Source organism: Capricornis sumatraensis, chromosome 17 (assembly GCF_032405125.1).
Source record: "Capricornis sumatraensis isolate serow.1 chromosome 17, serow.2, whole genome shotgun sequence".
Classification (NCBI taxonomy): Eukaryota; Metazoa; Chordata; class Mammalia; order Artiodactyla; family Bovidae; genus Capricornis; species Capricornis sumatraensis.
Genome location: NC_091085.1, coordinates 77,707,253 through 77,733,165, shown reverse-complemented (window position 1 = coordinate 77,733,165; position 25,913 = coordinate 77,707,253). Strand labels below are relative to the sequence as shown.

The 25,913-nt window shown below is 56.3% G+C and overlaps 2 protein-coding genes across 2 annotated transcripts; both read left to right on the top strand.

Annotated features, from left to right (window-relative positions):
• Window positions 1–171: 171 nt before the first annotated feature.
• VPREB3 (V-set pre-B cell surrogate light chain 3) lies at window positions 172–2,290 on the top strand. The gene is made up of 2 exons (XM_068990135.1): window positions 172–1,268; window positions 1,965–2,290. The coding sequence occupies exons 1-2, from the start codon at window positions 1,103–1,105 to the stop codon at window positions 2,279–2,281; spliced, it is 483 nt and encodes a 160-aa protein (XP_068846236.1). The 5' UTR covers window positions 172–1,102; the 3' UTR covers window positions 2,282–2,290.
• Window positions 2,291–10,611: 8,321 nt separating this feature from the next.
• ZNF70 (zinc finger protein 70) lies at window positions 10,612–11,973 on the top strand. The gene has a single exon (XM_068990306.1). The coding sequence runs from the start codon at window positions 10,612–10,614 to the stop codon at window positions 11,971–11,973; it is 1,362 nt and encodes a 453-aa protein (XP_068846407.1).
• Window positions 11,974–25,913: the final 13,940 nt, after the last annotated feature.

Below are 25,913 nucleotides of genomic sequence, written 5' to 3'. Positions count from 1 at the left end.
CCTTGCACCCCCTGCGTGTGGGATCCACCGGGGTCATCACCGGGTTGGTGGGTCCTTCTCATGCCAGGAGGGTCCCCCTGCCTGGAGGTGCCTGCGTCTGTGGATCCGCTCACTGCCTGCTCTTTGGGTCGTTTCCCGTGTGGGGTGATGATGAGAAAGGCCAGCAGGTCTCTGGGTGAACAGGCATTTGTTTCCCTTTCTCGAGGGCAAATGCTGGGAGGGGGTGCCGGGCTGTCCGGGGAGAGTGCGTTTCCATTTCTAAGAAGCTGCTGGTGTTCTCCAGTGTGCATCTGCTTGTGGCTGGGCCTCTGGACTCAGGAGACCTCCCTCTCAGCGGCCCTCCCCACCGGGTGGTCAGGCTGTCTGCGCCCTTCTGGGGCAGAGCTCAGCTCAGGAGGCGGGAGGAGGCCCAGATCCCAGCGCAGCCCGCCAGCATCGCTCTGCTTTGCTTGGCGTTTACAGCTCGAAAAAGGGCAAGGGGCACCGGGCGCAGCCCCACCACAGGCAGGTTAGCGGGAGGACGCGCTTCGGCGACGGCAGCAGGCGCTCCGAGGCAGCCACGGGGCAGCGTTCCCGACTCACACCAGCGCTTTCTCCCCAGGATGCCGCTGCGTCTGGGGACCCGAGTCCTGCAGGGTCGGGAGCGGCTGTGGCCAGATTCCGGCCTGCACCCTTGGCTCCAGCCACCACCCGTTTGTCCAGGGGTTTTTGTCTTTCGAGCCGTTGGGAGGGGTGTTTTGTCTGCAGTGTCATGGAAGTGCCATAGAGGGCTCACAGCGGGAGCTTTGTAACAGTGGTGCGGAGGGCTGCTCCAGGTCAGGGAGGCGCTTGAGGGAGCCTTCCAGGGCGATGGAGATGTTCTAAAATTTGGTCTGGGTACAGGCTGCAGGGCCGTGTGTGTGTGTGTGTGTGTGTGTGTGTGACCCTCGAGCCACACGTGTGAGGTCTGTGCACGTGACCGTACGCATGAGACCTCGGTGGAAAGCAGCCACCTGCTCTGACTGCACCTGTGGGTTTCCCGCTCCTGCTCTCAGGCTGCCTGTGGCGCCCACTGGCTGACGTTGGGGAGACGGCACCGCCCTCCCCCGCTGTTGGGGGGCTGATGATTTGCATGCCCTGTCGGGGTCCAGCGGCCTCCCTCGTGGGGAGGTCCCAAAGCACCTGGAGCACCGCCTGCCCGCAGAACAGCGGACTCCCGCCTGCCTCCCTGCCTTCGGCCATGGCCTGCCCGCCTCTGGCCCTCCTTCTGCTGGGGGCCCTCCTGGCAGGTGAGCCCTCCCAAGGCCTGGCTCACCTAGGGGGGGGGTGTGTAAGACAGCACGGGGCTCTAGAAGACCCCTGCGGGGAAGTAAATCGCAGTGGGCAGGGGGGATGGTTTCCGAAGGGGCCGTGAGGGGGAGAGGAGACCTGGCCTCAGTTTCCCCACTGGTGAGTGACCAGATAGCTAGGGTCCCTTTGGAATCTGACTCTGGGGGGTCTCAGAGACTGGTCACCTACTTAGGTTTTCAGAGGGGAAGCTGGTGTGGCCTCGTCACTGCCCCGCAGGGCCTCAGGGACAAGCTATCCCTGAGAAGGTCTCTAGCAGTCAGTGGCCGGAGGCTGAGCCGATGGATATAGTAACGGCCCAGGAGGCTTCTTGGGGGTGATCAGCCTGTAGCCAGGTTTTGGACCAGCCAGAGTGACCTAAGTGATGGGGGTCTGCAGGGCAAGGGATGAGGATGGGCAGCAGGGGGACCCAGAGGCCACCAGCCCACCCTCTGAATTCTGGACCCTTAGCTGCACGTGGCTCCTTGGGAAGACGGGGCTTAAGGGTCGCCCGCTCTGTGGCCCACACAATGCTGATTCCGCAGCACTGGCTCTGAGCTTTTGGGAGCAGATTCTTCTGGGGAGCCTGACCCAGGCTTTGTGGGGCAGGGGCCGGAGGGAAGGGGCCCAGGCCAGACCTGAGTGTGTGTGTCTCTCAGCCTCTCAGCCAGCCCTGGCCAAGCCAGAAGCACTGCTGGTCTTCCCAGGCCAAGTGGCCCAACTGTCCTGCACCATCAGCCCCCATTACGCCATCGTCGGGGACCTCGGCGTGTCCTGGTATCAGCAGCGAGCAGGCAGCGCCCCCCGCCTGCTCCTCTACTACCGCTCAGAGGAGGACCAACACCGGGCCCCCGGCACCCCGGACCGCTTCTCCGCGGCTGCGGATGCAGCCCACAACACCTGCGTCCTGACCATCAGCCCCGTGCAGCCCGAAGATGACGCCGACTATTACTGCTTTGTGGGCGAGTTATTCTAGGGGTGTGGGATGAGTGTCTTCCGTCTGCCTCCCACTTCTACTCCTGACCTTGGGACCCTCTCTCTGAGCCTTGGTTTTCCCCCTCTGTGAAATGGGTTAATAATACTCACCACATCAACAATAACTGCTCTGAGGGTCATGAGATCCCTGCGGCCGGGGGTGTGGGGGTAGGGATGGTCCTGGGGATTACTGCAGAAGAGGAAGCACCTGAGACCCTTGGCATGGGGCCCAGCCTCCCCACCAGCCCCCAGGGGCCCAGACTGGTGGCTCTTGTCTTCCTGTGATGGGAGGAGCTGGAGTGAGAGAAAAAGGAACCGGCCTTTGCTGGTCCCGGCTCTGCATGGCTGGTTGGGGTCCAACACTCAACAAGGGGACTGGATTGGGTCTTCGGGAGCCCCTGCCTGCTCCTGGGTGGGGCAAGGGGGCAGGTGTGAGTGTGTGCGTGGGGTGCGGACACTCAGAGGCACCTGAAGGCAGGTGGGCAGAGGGCAGGGGCGGCATGGGCAGCAGCCCTCCTGGGGTGGCCGGGCAGTCTTGCCACCAGAAGCAGAACTTAGCCGTGGGAGGGGGGTAGGGGGTTGAAGAACGCAGCTCTCTTTTCTCCCCGTTCCTCTAAGAGGCGCCACCTGAACAGGGGGACCACCCCTCAGATCCATGAGAGGGGCCCGCCCAGGCGCCCAGCCATCTCCTGGGCTCTCATCGGTCTTTGAGGGGACGAGATGGGCAGGCGGGTCGCGGGCTCTCCACGAAGGCGGCGGGTGGAAAATCCCAACAGGCGTGATGGGCACGCCTGCCCTTCTCCCGGGAACCCCAGCGCCCCTCTCGGCCTCCGGCCGGCCCCACCCGCAGGACAGGTACCTGGTCGACGCCCTCCCGGCCGTCCGGGACACGCTCGGGGACCGCCCCGAGAGCCGCGCGCACGGGACTGGCTCCCCCGACCCCGAGTCCTGCCTCCAGGGGCCCGGCGTGCAGGCGGCGGGACCAGCGAGACGCGGGCCTCCGCGCGGCCTAGAGCGGCCCCGGAAGCGCCGCGGGCGGGGGCGGGGCCGCGGGCTTCGCGTCAGCAGCCGCCGCCGAGCGAGGCCGCGGCCACGGCTGGAGGCGCTGAGCTGCGGCCCCGCCCCGCCCGGGAGAGCGGCCCCGCCCCGGCCGGGGGAGCGGCCGCCTGTCCCTCTGGCGGCGCAGGTGTGGGCGGGCCCCGGCGCCGGGAGCAGGTGCGGGGCCGCGGCCGCTCGCCAGCCTCCAGCCCGGAGGACGGGCCCCGAGGGCCCCGGAGGACAGAGTGACGGAGGCCGGAGCAGCAGGGAAGGCCCGAGAGAGGTGGGAAGCTCGGGCTTCCAGACCCTGGACATTTCGGCCCCAAAGCGTCGGTGAACACATTGCTGGGCACAGATAAAAGCGTCGCCAACTTTTTCAACACGGCGGAGACCTTAGCAGGTAGCTGGCACCCAGGGGGAATGCAAAACCCAGGATTTAGCAGGTGGGAGGAGGTCACACTCCCCAGACCCCGAGAAAGAGGGGTCAGCGGGGCGGGAAAATTAGCGGGGAGAGGAGCTTTCAGAAACCAAGGCAATGAAGCGAGGCTTGGGAGTGGGGGGGTTGGTTATCCAGCGCCACCCCCACCCCGCCCCGCGCGAAGGCTGGGCCCCGTACTGTCGCATCTTCCAGCTCTTCGTGAGAAAACCTACAGCGTTTTAAATATTGTAGCAGCTGAGTCAAACAATAAGGAAAAGCCCGACTCTTTGAGAGCCAGGCACAATGCGTCTGTGACAGGGTCTCCAGGCTGCCCATTTGCAGTCTCTGAAACGGAGGGTTTTTTGAAGAGGTCTTGGGACGCCTGCCAGAATGGGGGGGTGGCGCAGGAAGTGAGGACCCAGAAGAGAGGGCTTGGCCGGCTGCAAAGAGGTCACTGGACGCTGGAGCTGAAGCGGCAGCCGAAACTGGAAACTTGAAATCTGTCTCCATGCCAGCCGCAAGTCGTATGATTTTCCTTGGCGACGTTCAGCATCTTAGAAGGAGCTGGCCGGGGAGGTGGGTAGTTCGTGGGCGGTTGCAGCAGGGCAGGAAGGTGAGGAACCTGAGTCTGGTCAGAGAGCTGGTTGGAGTGACGCCCATAGGTGGACCCGCTGGAGAAGGCCTGAGTAGACAAGGTCTAAACTTAACCGGGAAGGGGTGGGCCAGGGTGGAGATGGGGTGGGAGGTGTGAGGAGGGGCAGCAGTGGAGATGGGGGTTGTGAAGAGGAACGGGAGTGAGCATAGAGGTCTTGAGGTACTTCAGGTCAGTCCAGTCCAGCCGCTCAGGCGTGTCCGACTCTTTGCAACCCCATGAATCGCAGCACGCCAGGCCTCCCTGTCCATCACCAACTCCCGGAGTTCACTCAGACTCCCGTCCATCGAGTCCGTGATGCCATCCAGCCATCTCATCCTCGGTCGTCCCCTTCTCCTCCTGCCCCCAATCCCTCCAGCATCAGAGTCTTTTCCAGTGAGTCAAGTCTTCGCATGAGGGGGCCAAAGTACTGGAGTTTCAGCTTTAGCATCATTCCTTCCAAAGAACACCCAGGACTGATCTCCTTCAGAATGGACTGGTTGGATCTCCTTGCAGTCCAAGGGACTCTCAAGAGTCTTCTCCAACACCACAGTTCAGAAGCATCAATTCTTCGGTGCTCAGCCTTCTTCACAGTCCAACTCTCACATCCATACATGACCACCGGAGAAACCATAGCCTTGACTAGACAGACCTTTGTTGGCAAAGTAATGTCTCTGCTTTTCAATATGCTATCTAGGTTGGTCATAAATTTTCTTCCAAGGAGTAAGCCTCTTTTAATTTCATGGCTGCAGTCACCATCTGCAGTGATTTTGGAGCCCCAAAAAATAAAGTCTGACACTGTTTCCACTGTTTCTCCATCTATTTCACATGAATGATGGGACCGGATGCCATGATCTTCGTTTTCTGAATGTTGAGCTTTAAGCCAACTTTTTCGCTCTCCTCTTTCACTTTCATCAAGAGGCTTTTTAGCTCCTCTTCACTTTCTGCCATAAGGGTGGTGTCATCTGCATATCTGAGGTTATTGATATTTCTCCCGGCAATCTTGATTCCAGCTTGTGTTTCTTCCAGCCCACCGTTTCTCATGATGTACTCTGCATAGAAGTTCAATAAGCAGGGTGACAATATACAGCCTTGACGTACTCCTTTTCCTATTTGGAACCAGTCTGTTGTTCCATGTCCAGTTCTTACTGTTGCTTCCTGACCTGCATACAGATTTCTCAAGAGGCAGGTCAGGTGGTCTGGTATTCCCATTCTCTCAGAATTTTCCACAGTTTTTTGTGATCCACACAGTCAAAGGCTTTGGCATAGTCAATCAAGCAGAAATAGATGTTTTTCTGGAACTCTCTTGCTTTTTTGATGATCCAGGGGATGTTGGCAATCTGATCTCTGGTTCCTCTGCCTTTTCTAAAACCAGCTTGAACATCAGGAAGTTCACGGTTCACATATTGCTGAAGCCTGGCTAGGAGAATTTTGAGCATTACTTTACTAGCATGTGAAATGAGTGCAATTGTGCAGTAGTTTGAGCATTCTTTGGCATTGCCTTTCTTTGGAATTGGAATGAAAACTGACCTTTTCCAGTCCTGTGGCCACTGCTGAGTTTTCCAAACTTGCTGACATATTGAGTGCAGCGCTTTCACAGCATCATCTTTCGGGATTTGAAATAGCTCAACTGGAATTCCATCACCTCCACTAGCTTTGTTCGTAGTGATGCTTTCTAAGGCCCACTGACTTCACATTCCAGGATGTCTGACTCTAGATGAGTGATCACACCATCGTGATTATCCGGGTCGTGAAGATCTTTTTTGTACAGTTCTTCTGTGTATTCTTGCCAACTCTTCTTAATATCTTCTGCTTTTGTTAGGTCCAGACCATTTCTGTCCTTTATCAAGCCCATCTTTGCATGAAATGTTCCCTTGGTATCTCTAATTTTCTTGAAGAGATTTCTAGTCTTTCCCATTCTGTTGTTTTCCTGTATTTCTTTGCATTGATCGCTGAAGAAGCCTTTCTTATCTCTTCTTTCTATTCTGAGGAACTCTGCATTCAGATGCTTATATCTTTCCTTTTCTCCTTTGCTTTTCGCTTCTCTTCTTTTCACAGCTATTTGTAAGGCCTCCTCAGACAGCCATTTTGCTTTTTTGCATTTCTTTTCCATGGGGATGGTCTTGATCCCTGTCTCCTGTACAGTGTCACGAACCTCATTCCATAGTTCATCAGGCGCTCTATCTATCAGATCTAGGCCCTTAAATCTATTTCTCACTTCCACTGTATAATCATAAGGGATTTGATTTAGGTCATACCTGAATGGTCTAGCGGTTTCCCCTACTTTCTTCAATTTGAGTCTGAATTTGGCAATAAGGAGTTCATGATCTGAGCCACAGTCAGCTCCCAGTCTTGTTTTTGCTGACTGTATAGAGCTTCTCCATCTTTGGCTGCAAAGCATATAATCCATCTGATTTCAGTGTTGACCATCTGGTGATGTCCATGTGTAGAGTCTTCTCTTGTGTTGTTAGAAGAGGGTGTTTGCTATGACCAGTGCATTTTCTTGGCAAAACTCTATTAGTCTTTGCCCTGATTCATTCCACATTCCAAGGCCAAATTTGGCTGTTACTCCAGGTGTTTCTTGACTTCCTACTTTTGCATTCCAGTCCCCTAGAATGAAAAGGACATCTTTTTTGGGTGTTAGTTCTAAAAGGTCTTGTAGGTCTTCATAGAACCATTCAGCTTGAGCTTCTTCAGCATTACTGGTTGGGGCATAGGCTTGGATTCTGGTGATATTGAATGGTTTGCCTTGGAAACGAACAGAGATCACTGTGTCGTTTTTGAGATTGCATCCAAGTACTGCATTTCCGACTCTTTTGCTGACTGTGATGGCTACTCCATTTCTTCTGAGGGATTCCTGCCCGCAGTAGTAGATATAATGGTCATCTGAGTTAAATTCACCCATTCCAGTCCATTTTAGTTTGCTGATTCCTAGAATGTCGATGTTCATTCTTGCCATCTCCTGTTTGACCACTTCCAATTTGCCTTGATTCATGGGCCTGACATTCCAGGTTCCTATGCAATATTGCTCTTTACAGCATCGGACCTTGCTTCTATCACCAGTTGCATCCACAACTGGGGATTGTTTTTGCTTTGGCTCCATCCCTTCATTCTTTCTGGAGTTATTTCTCCACTGACCTCCAGTAGCATGTTGGGCACCTAATGACCTGGGGAGTTCCTCTTTCAGTATCCTATCATTTTGCCTTTTCATACTGTTCATGAGGTTCTCAAGGCAAGAATACTGAAGTGGTTTGCCATTCCCTTCTCCAGTGGACCACACGTGTCAGACCTCTCTACCATGACCTGCCCTTCTTGGGTTGCCCTGCAGGCATGGCTTGGTTTCATTGAGTTAGACAAGGCTGTGGTCCTAGTGTGATTAGGTTGACTAGTTTTCTGTGAGTATGGTTTCAGTGTGTCTGCCCTCTGATGCCCTCTTGCAACACCTACCATCTTACTTGGGTTTCTGTTACCTTGGGCGTGGGGTATGTCTCACGGCTGCTCCAGCAAAGAACAGCTGCTGCTCCTTACCTTGGACAAGGGGCATCTCCTCACCGCCGCCCTTCCAGACATTCAACGTGGGATAGCTCCTCTAGGCCCTCCTGCGCCAGTGCAGCCGCCGCTCTTTGGACGTGGGTTGATCTTCCCGGCCACCGCCCCTGGCCTTGGGCGCGGGGTTGCTCGTCCTGGCCACCGTCCCTGGCCCCGGACGTGGGGTGGCTCCTCCAGACCGTTGCCCCTGACCTCGGATGCTCCACACCTGGCTGAAAATTCACTCAAAACAAAACAAAACAACCCTTCCTCTATGACAGCCTAGACGGGTGGGAGGGAGGCTCAAGAGGGAGGGGACGCGCGTGTGCCTGTGGGCGGTTCATGTGGACATATGGCAGAAAGCAACACAGTACTGTAATTATCCTCCAATTAAAGATCAAATACAAGTTCAAAACCCCCAAATACAAAATGGTAAATCAGCTAGACTCCAGTAAACATTTTAGTAAAAAGATTCCAACTGGGAATGAGTTCCCCCATGACTATCCTGATGAATTTCCCATGTCTTCTTGAGGCCATTCCTCTTTGAACTTCCGTATTCGGGGAGGTGTACCTTTGTATGGAGTCCTGAGGAGTAAATGAGACGCGCTTGTAGAAGGCCTAGTAGTGCCTTGCACGCCGCAGATGCTCGACAGCCTCGAGCTGGCCCCATCGTGGTGCCTCAGGAGCCTCCTTGGAGCTCGCACGGTTTCTGAATGGGCTCCCTTGGGCTCCCACAGTGGCACTGGGGGGCTGAGTGGGCTCAGGAGCCTCCTTGGAGCTCGCACAGTTTCTGAATGGGCCCTGCGGGGCTCCCACAGTGGCACTGGGGGGCTGAGTGGGCTCAGGAGCCTCCTTGGAGCTTGCACAGTTTCTGAATGGGCTCCCTTGGGCTCCCACAGTGGCACTGGGGGGCTGAGTGGGCTCAGGAGCCTCCTTGGAGCTCGCACAGTTTCTGAATGGGCCCTGCGGGGCTCCCACAGTGGCACTGGGGGGCTGAGTGGGCTCAGGAGCCTCCTTGGAGCTCGCACGGGTTCTGAATGGGCTCCCTTGGGCTCCCACAGTGGCACTGGGGGGCTGAGTGTGGGTGTTCCCCGCTCCATTGCTTGTCCCTGTGGAAACACCCCCTTCAACCCGAGCAGCCCTGCTTTTGTCTGTTGTGTTTATTTGTATCTCCTAGATTGTTGTTCGGTTGCTCAGTTGTGTCCAACTCTTCGACGCCATGGACTGCAGCACACCAGGCCTTCTGCCTTCACCATCTCCCGGAGCTTGCTCAAACTCCTGCCCATTGAGTCGGTGATGCCATCCGACCATCTCATCCTCTGTTGTCCCTTCTCCTTTTGACCTCAGTCTTTCGCAGCATCAGGGTCTTCTCCAGGGAGTCAGCTCTTCGAATCAGGTGGCCAAGTATTGGAGCTTCAGCTTCAGTATCAGTCTTTCCAGTGAATATTCAGGGTTGATTTCTTTTAGGATTGAGTGACTTGATCTCCTTGCAGTCCAAGGGACTCTCAAGAGTCTTCAACACCACAGTTCGAAATCATCAATTCTTCGGCACTCAGCCTTCTTTATGATCCAACTCTCACGTCCGTACATGACTACTGGAAAAACCATAGCTCAGATATAATTGACTTGATTGAATACAAAGTTCTTTGGCAAAAAATAAAAGTGTGGCACGCAGTACTAGCACAAAAGCAAATGGCTTTTCCTCCGATGAGTCACTTGTTTACTCAGTGGATGTGTGCCTGTAGAGGTGGAGTGGTTGGGCTGGGAGCTGGGGCTTCCAGTTCAGAGGAACCCGGACCTGCGCTTGGGGAGCTCACAGGCGGCGCGGCGGAGGGTCCTACCAGGACGCCTGCCCCACGGGTGCCCAGTGCTGCGATGGGTGCCCCGTGTCTCCGGGGCCACGTGCCTGAGATTGCCCGGGATTGTCAGGGTCTGAGGGTGCAGAGAAGAGGGGGCATTTGGACTGAGTCTGGGAAAACGAGCATGTGGCATGTGAGAAGCCAGTGGTGGGCGACCAGTCAGGCGGAGGGAGGAGCGGCTCATGCGAGTTGCGGAGCTGGAAGCATAAGCGTGTGTGGAAGCAGAGGCAGGGGTCAGGGCCGCAGGGCCGGCCATGGAGGGCGTGGGCTGCTGCAGGCTCCTGAGAAGGGGGACGCCACCGTCAGGACTGGGGTTAGGCGTTTGACCCTGGCGTCCACGTAGAGAACAGATGTGGCTGGAGGGAAGCTGGGCATCCATCGGAGGTCAGCCTGGAGAGAGGCAGACACCCCTTCAGTGGGCCCTCAGGACATGGATGGGGTGGGTGTTGGGAAGATCTGAGCCCCGGGTTCCGGCTGGGGCTCCGGGCTGGAGGGGTGCCGCCCACCAAGCCCAGGAGGCAAACGGGTGCTCTCTCCCAGCAAGACCCCAGCCCCAGCATCCTCCGGGGCTGGACTCCCGCCCCCCTTCCAGAATGGCTCCCCTTCATGTCCTCGCCCATCTTTGCAGTGCCCTGAACCCTTAGAATCTGGACTCCAGCGTCTCCCTTGCACTTGTTTCTGGGAAGTCTCTGGCTCACCCAGGACCATCTTCGAGGGCAAGGTTGTGTCCTTGGTTCCAACTCCTTTGGGCTCCGGCTCCTACTCGGTGCTTGACCTGCTGACGTGACAGTGTCTCTTGTTTTCTTTCCAGAATCCGAGAGCAGCTGTGTGTATCCCAGACAGATCCAGCCACTGGGATGACGGGCCCCTCCGTGGAGATCCCCCCGGCCGCCAAGCTGGGTGAGGCTTTCGTGTTTGCGGGCGGGCTGGACATGCAGACAGACCTGTTCGCAGAGGAGGACCTGGGGGCCCCTTTTCTTCAGGGGAGGGCTCTGGAGCAGATGGCCGTCATCTACAAGGAGATCCCTCTCAGGGAGCAAGGCGGGGAGCAGGACGATTACCGGGGGGACTTCGATCTGTGCTCCAGCCCCGGTCCGCCTCAGAGCATCCCCTCGGGAGACAGGGCCCAGGACGATGAGCCGTTCGGCCCAACCTTCCTCCAGAAATCAGACCTGACTACGTACCGGATCACGGGCAGCGCGGAAGCCGCCGATCCGCCCGCTGGGGAGGCGGTGGGCAGGGGGGACTCGGGCCCGGAGGGGCCGCCGGGGACCGCGCAGCCCGCCAAGCCCTACGCGTGTCGGGAGTGCGGCAAGGCCTTCAGCCAGAGCTCACACCTGCTCCGGCACCTGGTGATTCACACCGGGGAGAAGCCGTACGAGTGCGGCGAGTGCGGCAAGGCCTTCAGCCAGAGCTCGCACCTGCTCCGGCACCAGGCCATCCACACCGGCGAGAAGCCGTACGAGTGCGGCGAGTGCGGCAAGGCCTTCCGCCAGAGCTCGGCGCTGGCGCAGCACGGCAAGACGCACAGCGGAAGGCGGCCGTACGCCTGCCGCGAGTGCGGCAAGGACTTCAGCCGCAGCTCCAGCCTCCGCAAGCACGAGCGCATCCACACCGGGGAGAAGCCCTACGCGTGCCAGGAGTGCGGCAAGGCCTTCAACCAGAGCTCGGGCCTGAGCCAGCACCGCAAGACCCACTCGCTGCAGAGGCCGCACGCCTGCGAGGACTGCGGCAAGGCCTTCAGCCACCGCTCGCACCTGCTGCGGCACCAGCGCGTCCACACGGGCAAGAAGCCGTACGCCTGCGAGGACTGCGGCAAGGCCTTCAGCCAGAGCTCCAACCTCATCGAGCACCGCAAGACGCACACGGGCGAGAAGCCCTACCGGTGCCACAGGTGCGGCAAGGCCTTCAGCCAGAGCTCGTCGCTCATCGAGCACCAGCGCATCCACACGGGCGAGAAGCCCTACGAGTGCGGCCAGTGCGGCAAGGCCTTCTGCCACAGCTCGGCGCTCATCCAGCACCAGCGCATCCACACGGGCCGCAAGCCCTGCGGGTGCAACGAGTGCGGCAAGGCCTTCCGCCACCGCGCGGCGCTCATCGAGCACTACAAGACGCACACGCGCGAGCGGCCCTACGAGTGCGCCCGTTGCGGCAAGGCCTTCCGCGGCAGCTCGCACCTCCTCCGCCACCAGAAGGTCCACGCGGCCGGCAAGCTCTAGGGGCCCGCCCGGGCCGAGGGCACGCCGGCCCTGGCGCCCCTGGCCCAGCGGGTGGACTTGGGGGCCAAGCCGGACGGCCGGATCCCGGCGCCGGGGCAGAGCTGGCTCCCGGCCGGCCGTCTCGGCCTCTGCTGTGACCCGGGGGGTTTGGTTTTGCCCTCCCTTCGCTTTTTCTAAAATGCAGACGAATACACGTCAGAGGGAGAAAGTGGGGTTAAGCCCCCGGGAGACGTCCGGCGAGCTCTAACCTCAGGCACTTGGAGAAGTGAAGCGGGCGCAGCCCAAACAGCCCAGGAAAGACGAGTCTGAAGCCGAGGGCTGCCTTGGCCACTGCAGGGCCGCTCGGCGGCAGGGCGGAGGGGGTGCAGGAGGGCTCGTCCTGGGCTTGGGGTGGCGGACGAGGCCCCAGCGCCTCTCAGCCCTTGGCCCGGGTCGGCTGAGGGTGGGCCTGGCTGTGGGCCCTCCAGCCGAGGTGGAGGCGCCCCTGGGCTCAGCCAGGCACAGGACCCTGCCACCAGGAGCAGCCCTCGGCCAGACCCGGGTCCGGGCTGGGGCGTCAGCGGGGCCTCTGTTCTGCGGGCTGGGCAGCCTGCTCTCTGTCCTCTGGAGATGAAGGGGTTCCGGTCTGAAGGGCTGGGTTCAGGGTCCAGCTCTGGCTCCTCCTGCCTTGGTGTCCTGGAGGAGGCCCCAAGGTTCCGTTTCCCTCTCCGGGAGGTGGGGATGTTGGGAATGCCACATTCCCCTGGGGGTGGGTGTGTGCAAGGCTCCCATGCAGACTAGGACACGGCATTCTCGAGCTTTGGCAACTGGCAACTGAGGACGGAGACCCAGGGTGACCCCCGGCCCCCCTGGTTCTTTCCTCGCCCCCCGGCAGGGAGACACAGGCCTGACTGGTTCCCAAGATGGCAGGGCCCCTCCTCCTCTAGCTTGTGCCCTGGGTGTGGTGCCTGGGGCTGTAGCACCCAGCACAGAGACCCTTTCCCGTTTCCCGGGCCAGTTCAGCTGGGCATCCCCAGGGCGGGGCTCTGAGGGTGCCGTGTTTCCAGAGCTCCCCCTCCTCCCACCTGTAGCAGGCGGGGGGCCAGCTCCCAGGCAGCCCCCTGGCATCGCCCAGGTGCGGGCCTGCCCGCTCTGACCCAGCGGGGCTTGAAGGTGGCCATCCCAGTTCAGTCCCCTGGCCCCGGCCCAGGAATGGGCTTGGGCAGGGCCGCATCTGGCTGCCCCAGAAGCGTATGTCTGCAGCCTGCGGGAGTCGGCGGCGGTTTCTGGTACTGGCCCTCGCAGGCCCCCTTAGCACCACTGGGGGAGGAGGTGGGCTGAGCTGTTTTTTGAAGTTTTGCACGTCTGTGGCTGCAGTCCCAGGAGCCCATCAGGGTCACGCTGGTTATTTCAGCGGATAGGGCTCAGCTCAGCAGCTAGGATGGTCCTGAATATAAATGGGAAAGCCAGAGCTGTTCCTCCATCAGCGGGCTTGGCAGCTGGGGACGTTGAAAGGACAGGTCTGCTGGTCTGGGGAGACCGGCTCTGTGCAGCCCCTCTGCTGTCCGTGGGCACTAAACCAGCCCCTGTGTGTGCCCGTCTGGGTGGCAGCCCGCCTGGAGGACTGCCCGCCACTCGGGAGAGTGGAGAGAATGCCGACACCCCCGCTCGGTGCAGGGGGACGGGGCCCCCCAAGATCTACCTCCTTGCCCCGCCCCCGGCACCCCATTCGGCCTCAGCCTTGGCCAGGACTGTCCTTACTGGGCAGGGCAGTCATCCACTTCCAACCTTTGCCGTCTCCTCCGTGCGCCGTGCTCCCAGCCAAATTGTTTTATTTTTTTCCAAGCATCACGTTGCACACGTCACCCCTCTCCTTAAAACCACCCTTCCGGGGTCTCCTGCACGTAAACCCCCCGTTTCAGCCAACCTGGGTTACCCCCAACCCCAGCAAGTCTCCTGAGCCCCCGCCATTCCCTCCCATCGGCCTCAGCTATTTCCTGCTCGCCTCACGTTTCTAAACGTGCACTCTCTTTCTCCCCCACCCCTGTCTCCTTCCTTGTCTGATGATTTATGTAACACGGGGGGTTAGACTCCTTTCCTGAAGGGTTGACAGGCTCGCACAAAACTGTGGTCAGACCAGGCAAGCACTTTTTTTCAGAAGTGTGAGCAGAACCTCGTTCTTCAGTTCACGTTCTTTCCTTGTTTCCTTATGTGTTTTTAAATTCTTTTACTGAGGCTCTCGGACAGCGCGATGCTGTAAGAGGCCATCTTGGCAGTATCTGAATCGTCCTTGGGTTTCGTTGTTGGATTTTGTTTCATTGTCTTATGGTTTTTCCTTCTTTCAGTGGACGTTGTTGACTGTTGGAAAGCTCCAGTTTTTGGTTCTGTTCACGAATCGAATTGTTTTGTCAAAGTACATGTATTCTGCTCTTTTCTTTACCTTTTTTGTTACTTAATATTAATGCTTTACATTTCTAAGATTATTTAGGTAATTAACAATTTTTAATATTTCTAGTAAACGTGGGTGCTTTGATCTATGTTTGCCTGTACTTAGAGCCTTTTCTGCTCTGTAATGTTACATGTGTGTTTGTTTTTTGCTCTTGGGAGTTTCCCTTTGACCCCATTATTATTATTTTAATTAGTATTTTTTAATACTAATTAAAAAATTACTATTTTAAAATTAACCCTAATCCTAATCCCAGTGATGACTGCTTAAGACATTGCTGCTACTTCTTGTTGTTTGTGGTGGCGTCAGCATTTCTAAGTGTCCATAGAGACTCTCTGAGCCTGAACATACTGTCAGTTTTCGTGCGGCACTTGTGTACCCTCAGGAAATGTGCTTTTACTCCGTTAGTTCAGGTCGTTGCATCCATCTTTGTTATTTTGCTCCAGTCCGCACTTGCTCTAACTTGCCTTTCCTGCAGGGTCTGAGGACGCCTGGCAGCTTGTGAGCATGCCGGGGTTCGGGGGCTGTGGGCCCGGGGACCGAGCAAAGCCGAGTGGGTATGTGCAGGGATGGGCTATTCTGGGAGGAAGCCTGTAGCCCTTGAAGCGCCTTGTGACCCCACAGTGGTTAAGAGCGCTCATTTCCTGGTCAAATCGCAGTCTGGCTTCGTGCGTTTTTTCTTCATGTATTTCTGCTTTGCCTGAGTTTCTGTTCTGTGCGTGCTGCTGTGCTTTGTTAGTCATGCCGCTGCCTTGATGGACAGGGTGCACACGATCAAGTAATTACCGTATTTGGAGCAGATGTCTGCTCAGCAGAGATGAACTGAAAACCTGTGCCTTTGCACGCCCTCTTTGCCTCTTAATGCTTCTAGCTTCAACTTCTCTTTTCCAAACATCATAACGGAAACCCCTTGCTTTTTTTTTTTAATTTGCATCTGCACGAGAGTTTATTTAGCTTGGCATTTTATTTTTAAAATTTGTGTATATATTTTTGCTATATATCTGTAACTTATAAACAGCAAATTATTGGATTTTGCTTTCTGACTCTTTCTGTAATTCTTCTTACATAAGAAGTTCTATTAGTAACATGACTGTTTAGAGTGAGGCATGATTTATTTCCAGCTTAGTATTGCATTGGCGCGGTTAACCCCCAAAGGTCATGCTCATCCCCGCCCCATCTCTGTGAGTTATTGTCCGAGTGTGGAGCGTCCCGTCTGGGCCGCCGAGAGATCCACCATCGGGCACACCTGCCCCTCCTCCTGGTCTGGTCAGTGCCAGGCTCTGTCCTGAGTCCACTCCTGACATCACAGGCTGGTGCTTCAGCGACCTCAGCTGTGACGTGGAGGCTGTGATGGCGCTGCCCGGCCCTGTGGGGCTTGGAGGACTGAAGTGTGCACACCTGCCCGGCAGCCTGAGGGCACAGATGACTCTCACACCGACAGCGTTTGAAACATTCTTTTCATTTTCCATCCTAACTCCCACAGATCATTCAATATAACCTAGAATGTTATGTGGTGCTTTATTACATTCTAGAAAAGTTTCAGCAAATACCACGAGATGCAGCAAAGAGCTAGACGTCACAGATTAGGCCCCTGCGTGAGGGAGCCCACACAGTCATGTGGGAGACGGGGGCCCTCTCCCACCTCCTGTCTGTCCCAGGATGGTCCCCTCGCCCGCCCCTCTCTCCCCTGGCCCTCCTGTGGCGGGGGCCGGCCACCGTCACAGCTGCAGAGGCTCGAGAAGGGGGCCGGCCTGGCCGCTCCTGTGGCAGGAGGGAAGCGAGGGCAGGAGTTTCCCTCGCGAGCAGTAGTCTCGGATCAGCTCAGCCGGCCACCGCGGGGCCGGGGGGCAGTGCAGTGGGAGGCAGGAGCCCCCACTGGAGCTGCTGGGACTTCTCAGAGGCGGCAAGGGGGTTCAGTCACCTCGGCCCAGGTGGAAGCCAAACGGCCTCTTGCGCAGCTCCTGGGGCCACGCGGAGGCTCCCCGGGATCACGGGTATCTGGATGTGTGCGCCATGGACATGCACCACCTTTGGGGGGTAAGAGGAGGGGAAAGGCAGCCCCTTTCTTTTGGGGGACCCCCTCTTCAGTGTCTGATAACCAGGAAACCAAGTCAGAAGGTGGTCTGGGGGTGCTGAGGGGGGTGTCTTCCACTCCAAGGCCGCACACTCACCCAGCCTCCAGGACTCGGGTGGGGCTGAGGCTGGAGACTCACCCATGTTTGCTACCCCTCCCCCCAAGGCCTTCCCAGAGCAGCTGCCTGCGTCCTCGCGCCTGGCCCCTCCCCTCTGGTCCAACCCCGTGAGGGTGGGCCGGCCTGGGTCCACGCCTCCTGCTCTTCCCTGGGCCGCTGGCTGCCTGCAGGTGCGGGGTCCTGGCCCGGAGAAGCGCCAGCATAGCCCGGAGGATGGGAGGGGAGCGGGGAGGTGAGCCCCAGAGTCTCGAGGGGCCAGAGGCAAAATACTGCGCTGTGTCCCCAGAGGGCAGTTTCCCATGAAACCTTCGATAGAGGCCACCCCAGATGACCAGCCTGATCTGCTGTGGAGGCGTGGACCCCTCCCCGTAGCGAATGGTGATTGGGTTCTACCTGGACCCGGGACTTCTGTTTATATTATAATCTTTTCCCCACTGCCCCTCCAGGGATCTGGAAAACGGAGGCCTGGGCTAGACGGAAGCTTCCTCCAAGATTCTTTATTGAAGGGATTCGAAGAAAAACTTAGGTGGTCAGTAATCTGTGGGGGATGGAGGGGTGAGTGCTACGTGTAACGGTTTTACTGTTGTTACTGGACCAGTTTTGATGTGTTTCCCCCTTCAAGAAGCAGACCCAAACACCGAGATGCTGAGGTTAGCAGCAAAGAGCGGGTTCATCCGCAAGGCAACCAGGCAAGGAGACCAACCAGAGCCCGCTCTGGAATCTGCATCCCTGCGGGCACGGGGCTGGGGCTCACGGATGAAGACCAAGCAGCAGGTGGCGCGGGGCGTGGGGCGCGGGGAGCCTGCGGAAAGCGATGGACAAGGTGCGGGGACTGCGGCCGGCGCGGTGGACCCAAGCTCCGCCTCTGCGCTCTGGGGGCGGGGCTTCCAGGGACACGCGGCCACGCCCCGTGGGAGGGTCAGCGGTCCCTCCAGTCCTAAGCTCAGCTCCAGCTAGCCGCCGCTGAGTCCGGCTTTCTAGAGAACACTCCGGGCGGGTATTTTATGTTCTGGCTTCGTGATTGGAGGACATGTGAGACTTTTTAAAGACTTGATTAAATCTAATCAAGGCCCTTGATTAGTGCGGGCAGGCGGAATGGATTTGACTGATCACGACCCGCAGTGTCACCATCTCAGGGGCCGCCCTCACCCCCACCTACCCTACCAAAGGGGGGTCCTGGGTGCTGAGATCGGGGCCACACGTGCACTAGACAGTCGGTCAGCGCTGCTGCTGAGCGGACCCAGGGCCATCCTGACACCGTCACTGGCCCCTGTGCTCAATAAAAGGAAGGAAAGCGGGAAAAGCGCTTTCTGGCCGCGGTGGCCTTGCGCGTTCCTCCATCACCATCTGCTGGCAGAGCCTGGCATGACACCCGCCGCACAGAAACCTCGGTGTCCGTTTGGGTGCCCCATCCTTGACCCCGAGATAGCACCCTCCGTCCAAAATGAAAAACACCTGCTCCCAAGAGTCATTATAATCACAGCCAATTGTGTTAATTCGTCCTCATCCACTCACAGTTCCACGGAACATTCTGCTAACCTCTGACAGCTCCTACATAAGGCAATACTGAGAAGAAAAGAACGTGGTTGATAAATACAAACGCATACACAATAAGGAGCAAAGAAAAAAGACAGAAGTCCTTGCGGTTCTCTTTTGTTCATCTTTCATGAGCAGGATGGCAGCTAAAACACAGAATGCCCAGTGAATAATTTTTTAGTCTAAGTATGGCCCAAATACTGCATAATCTTCAAATCTAATCTACCTTATTTTTAAAATATCTTTTTTTTGCTGGTCACTCATTAGTTCATGCCCAAAGCCTTTGTTTCTTGACTCCTAACTTTCTGAGTCCTCTGGGGTGAGGAGCACCCCTAACCTCGAGAGCCCACTGTCCCCTTGGGACTAGACCCTTCTATGCCCGTCAGAGCTGACCGGAAGGGCCAGCGCATGGCCAGCGCTCGCGCCCCCTGGCGGACAGACTGCGGCAGCCGCGGGAGCCCGGGTGCGACCCCCGCGGTCTCTGGCGCCCTCTAGTGTGGAAAGATCTCAGCCTGGTGTTCTGAGTCATTGGGCTATATTTTATTAGTGACGATGATGGTCCTTTACCTGGAGGCACGTTTGCGGCGTGTCGGCTCAGGGGCCGAACTATTAGCCTGCATCGCGCCCACAGGCATCGCGTCCCCCTGGGCTGGGTCAGCTGTGGGCTGTCCAGACACGGGGCTTCCCCGAGCCTCTGGCCCAGTGTCCCTCCCAGGTCAGTGTCCAGCGTTGCCCTCCTGGTTGTGGACTTGTGCAGCGGTCTCAGCAGATGTAGAGGCGACCCTAAAGGATGTATTGAGGCATCTCAGCACCGTCCTCCGCCCAGGCTTGCTGGTCAGCAGTGAAGTGACACGGAAGAGGGGCTGTTTTGGGGTCCCTTCAGGGATCTGGGAAATGGAGGCCTGGGCCAGACCAAAGTTTTCTAGAAGATTCACCATTGCAGGGAGTCAAAGACAAACCTGTGGTGGTCAGCAATCTGGGGGGGATTCGGCGGTGAGGGAGATTCGGCGGTGAGGGGACTCCGAATGCCACATGTAATGGTTTTACTATTGTTAGGGAACCTTTTGTGCCCCCTACAAACAGCGGGCCAAAATACTGAGATGTCAGGTTTGCAGCAAAGAGCGGGTTCATCCACAAGGCAACCAGGCAAGGAGACCAGAGCATGCTCTGGAATCTGCCTCCCTGCGGGCACGGGGCTGGGGCTCACGGATGAAGACCAAGCAGCAGGTGGCGCGAGGCCTGGGGAGCCTGGGGAAAGCGATGGACAAGGTGCGGGGACCGCGGCCGCCAGGTGGACCCAAGCTCCGCCTCTGCGCTCACAGCGCGAGCTGGGGGCGGGGCTCCCAGGGACACGCGGCCACGCCCCGTGGGAGGGTCAGCGGTCCATCCAGTCCTAAGCTCAGCTCCAACTAGACGCCGCTGAGTCCGGCTTTCTAGACAGCAACCCGGGCAGGTATTTTATGGTTCTGGCTTCGTGATTGGAGGACGTTCAAGTCTTAAAACGCCCTTGAGTAGTGCGGGCAGCGGAATGGATTTGACTGATCGCGACCCGCAGTGTCACCATCTCAGGGGCCGCCCTCACCCCCATCTATCCTGCCAAAAGGGGGGGCATCGGTGCTGAGATCTGGGGTGACACATAAAATCAGGTGAAGTCTTGGGACAGAGGGCCGATTCCAGGTCCTAGGATGCAGGAAAAACCTACCTGGCCCCGGGCTAGACAGCGTGGAGGGCGTGGCCCGGGCTGGTGCACAGAAGTAGCCCCCAACTGGCCAGAAGGTGTGGGAGCCCAGGGCTGGTCTACTGCAGAAGGAGTCGCCTGGGGGCCAGAGTGGGGCCTGAGCGCCTGCTGAACTGGTCCGTCAGTGCCGCTGAGCAGACACGGGGCCATCCTCCCATCATCACTGGCTCCTGTGCTCGACAGAAGGGAGGGAAACCGGGAAAGCAAAGGCACTTTATGGCCGCTTTTGTGTTTCGCGTTCCTCGAGCACCGTCTGCCGGCGGACCGCGGCATTGCACCCGCTGGCCAAACCTCGGGTCAGGCTCGGAGATCTCACCTCTCAGCAGTTCCCCTGGGGAGAATGTCGGGAAGATGCGACCTTGACCCGGAGCTCGGTGGAGAGGGTGCCCTGTGTTCTTTCCGCAACTGCTTGGAGTGGAGGTTCCTCATGCTGGGCTGGGAACGGGAGGAAGGAAACAGGTCATGATTGAGATGCTCTAGCCAGACTGTCCCTGCTCTTGCCAAATTTCAGTAGATTTTCTTTAATAAATATTTCATTTTTTGTATGCCCTTAGGTGTATTTCCAGACACTTTAAATATATTGAAAGACTTTCAATATTTATAGAAAAATATTATTTCATCGAATGTATACAAAGCAACAGTTAGAACTGGACATGGAACAATAGACTGGTTCCAAAATGGAAAAGGAGTACGTCAAGGCTGTATACTGTCACCCTGCTTATTGAACTTCTATGCAGAGTACATCATGAGAAACGCTGGGCTGGAGGAAGCACAAGCTGGAATCAAGACTGCCGGGAGAAATATCAATAACCTCAGATATGCAGATGACACCACCCTTATGGCAGAAAGTGAAGAAGAACTAAAAAGCCTCTTGATGAAAGTGAAAGAGGAGAGTGAAAAAGCTGGCTTAAAGCTCAACATTCAGAAAACAAAGATCATGGCATCTGGTCCCATCACCTCATGGCAAATAGATGGCAAACAGTGGAAACAGTGGCTGACTTTATTTTTCTGGGCTCCAAAATCACTGCAGATGGTGACTGCAGCCATGAAATTAAAAGACGCTCACTTCTTAGAAGGAAAGTTATGATCAACCTAGACAGCATATTAAAAAGCAGAGACATTATTTTGCCAACAAAGGTCCATCTAGACAAGGCTATGGTTTTTCCGGTGGTCATGTATGGCTGTGAGAGTTGGACTATAAAGAAAGCTGAGCACCGAAGAATTGATGCTTTTGAACTGTGGTGTTGGAGAAGACTCTTGAGAGTCCCTTGGACTGCAAGGAGATCCAACCAGTCCATCCTAAAGGAGATCAGTCCTGGGTGTTCATTGGAAGGACTGATGTTGAAGCTGAAACTCCAACACTTTGGTTACCTAATGCGAAGAGTTGACTCACTGGAAAAGACCCTGATGCTGGGAAAGATTGAAGGTGGGAGGAGAAGGGGATGACAGAGGATGAGATGGCTGGATGGCATCATTGACTCAATGGACATGAGTATGAGTGAACTCTGGGAGTTGGTGATGGACAGGGAGGCCTGGCGTACTATGGTTCATGGGGTCGCAAAGAGTCGGACACGACTGCGTGACTGAACTGAACTGATACATAAATTTAACATTAATATATAAAACAAATACACGCAGACAATTATAAGCATATAATATATTTATATTATAAATGCATAATTATAAGCAAGTATGTGTTATTATATTTATAATACTTAATAATATACTTATAAGCAAGTATATATTATATAAGCACAATTATAAATAGAAGTAACTTTGGGCTTTCCTGGTGGCTCAGACAGTAAAGAATCTGCCTGCAGTACAGGAGACCTGGGTTTGATCCCTGGTTCGGGAAAATCCCCTGGAGAAGGGAGTGGCAACCCACTCCAACACGTTTGTCTGGAGAATTCCATGGACAGAGGAGCCTGGCAGGTCACAGTCCATGGGGTCACGAAGAGCTGGATACGACAGACTGACTAACATATGAATAAATTACTTAAATATTATATATATATATTTATAAACACATTCAGTTTATAAATAGAAACATATGGTAAATCTATTTCAATATTGTTATAAACATATAAATTTAAAAAATAATTGTCACCCCTTTGGCTTGGGGGTGTTTTTGTGGATGTCTTCATGCTACTGTTCCAAAAGTGGAACTCTCCCCCTCCCAAACTGGCTTTTGAAATGACTGGGAAAGAAATGAAATATATAAGCATTGGAAAGATAGCAACAAAATTGTCATTCTTCACAGAGGATATGTTTAAGTATGTAGCAAGTCCCACAGAATGTAGATAAATTAATATAATCTATTAAAAAAATCGTGCAGCAAATTTACCAGGTGCAATTTCAAATATAAAAACTTACTGGGTCTCTCAGTTCACTTCAGTTGCTCAGTTGTGTCCGACTCTTTGCGACCCCATGGACTGCAGCACACCAGGCTTCCCTGTCCATCACCAACTCTTGGAGCTTACTCAAACTCATGTCCATAGAGTCAGCAATGCCATCCAACCATCTCATCCTCTGTCGTGCCCTTCTCCTCCTGCCTTCAATCTTTCCCAGCATCAGGGTCTTTCCCAGTGAGTCGGTTCTTTGCATCAGGTGGCCAAAGTATTGAAGTTTCCGCTTCAGCATCAGTCCTTCCAATGAATATTCAGGACTGATTTCCTTTAGGATTGACTGGTTGGATCTCCTTGCAGTTCAAGGGACTCTCAAGAGTCTTCTCCAAAAGCACAGTATAATAGCAAATGAATAGAGAATAACATTTACGAGGATATATTTTACCATTGCATAAACAAACATCAGCTTGTAGAGAACAGACCTGTTCCCAGGGGAGAGGGTGGGTAGGGAGAGATGAAGTGGGAGTCTGGGGTTAGCAGAAGCAAGCTGTTATATGCAGGCGAAACAACAAGGTCCTACTGTATGGCACAGGGAATTATATTCAATAGCTTGTGAGAAACCATAAAGGACAAAACGCGTATATATATGTGTGCGTGTGTGTGTATTTGAGTCACTTTGCTGTACAGAAGAAATTAACACAACATTGTACATCGATATTTCAATAAAATCCACCCCCCCCCGAAATATGTGTTTCCTGGAGATGGAGATGGTAACCCACTCCATCTCGTGCACCCCAATATTCTTGCCTGGAGGATCCCATGGGTAGAGGAGCCTGGTGGATTACAGCCCAGGGCATCGCAAAGAGTCGGACCTGACCCAGCGACTAACACTTTCACTTTCAGAAGTGTAAGTTTACTAGGGATGAATCTATAGAGATGGCCAAGACATTTGTTTATGAGGAAAACTCCACACACAGCTTCACTGAGAATTATTAAACCTATTAAAGGGGGAGAGCGCCAGGGTATTCATGGATTGAAAGATTCAACGTGGTCAAGCTGCCAGTTTCCCCCAAACTGACTGGTGAATTCCCCCAGAGCTGGTTCAAGGCGCACGATTTTCTTTACCTTTCTTCTAAGAGACAGAAGCCAAGGAGCCGATCCTAGCTGAGAGAAGCTCAGGTCCTCCTGCGGGAGAGCGGCCTTCTTCCTCCCGGTCGCCTGGGCGGTTTCGAGGCCACGACCAGAAGGACTTGGTTCCCTGCGTCGCGCACTCAGAATTCTCCCTCTCGTCCCGGGGACTCAGAAGCTGGGCGTCCCGCCCGCCGCAGAGGAGGCAGCGGGCAGGGCCCCGCGGGCAGGCCGCCGCGGTTTCAGCCCCGCTCCGCTCTCTGCCTGGGCGCCGGCGCCGGCTCCGGGGCCGCTCGTGCCCTCCGGGGCCGCGAGGCGTCGCTGTGCCCCCGCTGGACGTGCTGAGGGGCCCAGCCCGCTGACCCGGGGAAGGGCCCAGACGGAGGGACTCGGGGCCCCCCCGGCGACACCCTGGGACTCCGAGCCCCGGAGCCCGGGGTCACCCCAGGCAGGGGCAGCGGGGGGCCCGGGGCGGGGTCGGGGGCCTCCCCCCGCCCCGCTCTCATTTGACACCGGGGGTGCGCTGGGCAGTGCCCAGGGACCGCAGTCCGAGCAGGGGCGCGAGGCAGGACCCGGCTCGGCCTGTCCCGGGGCATGAGTTCAGCTGCTTGGCAGAGGCGGCAGCAGGTTGCAGTGACCCTCACAGAGACGCCCCACTCTGCGGCTCCAGGTGGGCCTGTGCCCCCCAGAAGCGCTGACCTGTGCACCGGGGCGGCACAGGGCTCCCCCAGCCACGTCTGGGATGGAAGGGCCAGAACCGCATGTCCGTCCTCACAGACCGGCAGGCACCCGCCCTGTGTCCACACGCTGAGCCATCTGGCTCCCCTAGCTTGACATACACCCGAGACCTGAGTGTGCAGGAAGTTAGAAGGGGCAGGTGTGGTGACACGATGCCATCCAGCTTCGTCTGAGAACCTGGACAAACCTCAAGGGGCTCAGCCTGTTCTGTGAGACCCCGAGGGCCGGCCCCCTCCCCGGCCCCCTGCCTTGAATTTGGCCCCACCGGCCGCCTTGCTGTTCCTTGCTGCCTTGCTGTTCCCCAGGGCCTTTGCGCTTGCTGCCCCTTCTGCCAGGACTGCCCCTCCCCGGGCTCTTGCTGGGGTGCCCCTTCTTCGTTCGGGGGTGGCCTCTCTTGTTGTTCAGCGGCTCAGCTGTTCCCAGTCTTTGCGACCCCATGGACTGCAGCATGCCAAGCTTCCCTGTCCTTCACTATCTCCTGGAGTTTCAAAGTCATGTCCATTGAGTCAGTGATGCTATCCAACCATCTCATCCTTTGCTGCCCACTTTTCCTCCTGTTCTCAATCTTTCCCAGCATCAGGGTCTTTTCCAACGAGTCAGCTCTGTGCATCAGGAGGCCAAAGTATTGGAGCTTCAGCATCAGTCCTTCCAGTGAATATTCAGGGCTGACTTTCCTTAGGATGGACTGGCTCGATCTCCTTCCTGACCAGAGGACTGTCAAGAGTCTTCTCCAGCACCACAGCTGGAGAGCATCAATTCTTCAGTGCTCAGGTTTCTTTGTAGCCCAATTCTCACATCAGTACATGACTATTGGAAAACCCATAGCTTTGATTAGATGGACCTTTATTGGCAAAGTGATGGGCCTTCATTGGCCCTCCTTTTTAATACACCGTCTAGGTTTGTCATAGCTTTCCTTCCAAAGAGCAAACATCTTTTAATTTCCTGGCGGCAGTAACCGTCCACAGTGATTTTGGAGCCCAAGAAAATAAAATCTGCCACTGTTTCCACTTTTCCCCCTTCTATTTGCTATGAAGTGAGGGGGCTGGATGCCATGGTCTTAGTTTAAACCAGCAGTTGTCACCCAACTGCTTCCTTTCCTAAAGAGCTCATCACACCTCCCATTAGAACGGATCGTGTTGCCTGTCTGCCTGCTTCACCTCCTGGGACTTTGCCGCAGGTCTTGGTCTCTGAGGCACCTGCCGTGTCCCCAGGGCCCAGAGCAGTGCTGGGCTTTGAGTCTGATCAGGGACTACGTGTGTGGAGTGGATGGTGCTCGCTTCTTCTGGGGAAAGAGAGACCTAGGCTCGGGGGGCAAGGGGACCTGGTGTGGCCGGTTTTCCTCCCAGGTCAGCGTGTCTTGCTTCCACGTGGCAGGTGTATCCTGTCTGTGCCCGTCATCTTGGCATTTCGAGGTTTCTGTGAACCCAGCCCCTTCCCGTCCTGATACCCCATCCGATCAGCAGAGAGGAGACTGGGCTTGGGGACTCTGGTCCTGAGATTCCTCTCCGCATGTGACTCCCCCCTCCTGGAGGGGGCCAGGCACCGTGTGTGAGGGGGGTGGGGGCACAAGACCCCTAGCTTTTCTGTCCCAGAGGGCCCAGCCTCTGGGCTCTGGCAGGGCCTCGGGAGCTGGAATGAGCTGGAATCTGGGCCAGTGGGGGCTTCCCTGGTGGCAAAGAACCCACCTGCCCATGCAAGAGGCATAAGAGACGCGGGTTCGATCCCTGGGTCGGGAAGATCCCCTGGAAGAGGCCATGGCGACCCACTCCAGTATTCTTGCCTGAAGAATCCTGTGGACAGAGGAGGCTGGTGGGCTACAGTCCTTGGGGTGGCAAGGA

What these genes read in the sequence shown, in the direction of transcription:
- ZNF70 (XM_068990306.1), top strand. Translation starts at nt 10,612, where the DNA reads ATGACGGGCCCCTCCGTGGAGATCCCCCCGGCCGCCAAGCTGGGTGAG.
- VPREB3 (XM_068990135.1), top strand. Translation starts at nt 1,103, where the DNA reads ATGATTTGCATGCCCTGTCGGGGTCCAGCGGCCTCCCTCGTGGGGAGG. An exon ending in GCTGGGGGCCCTCCTGGCAG is followed by an intron (nt 1,269 to 1,964) that starts GTGAGCCCTCCC and finishes TGTGTCTCTCAG; the next exon opens with CCTCTCAGCCAGCCCTGGCC.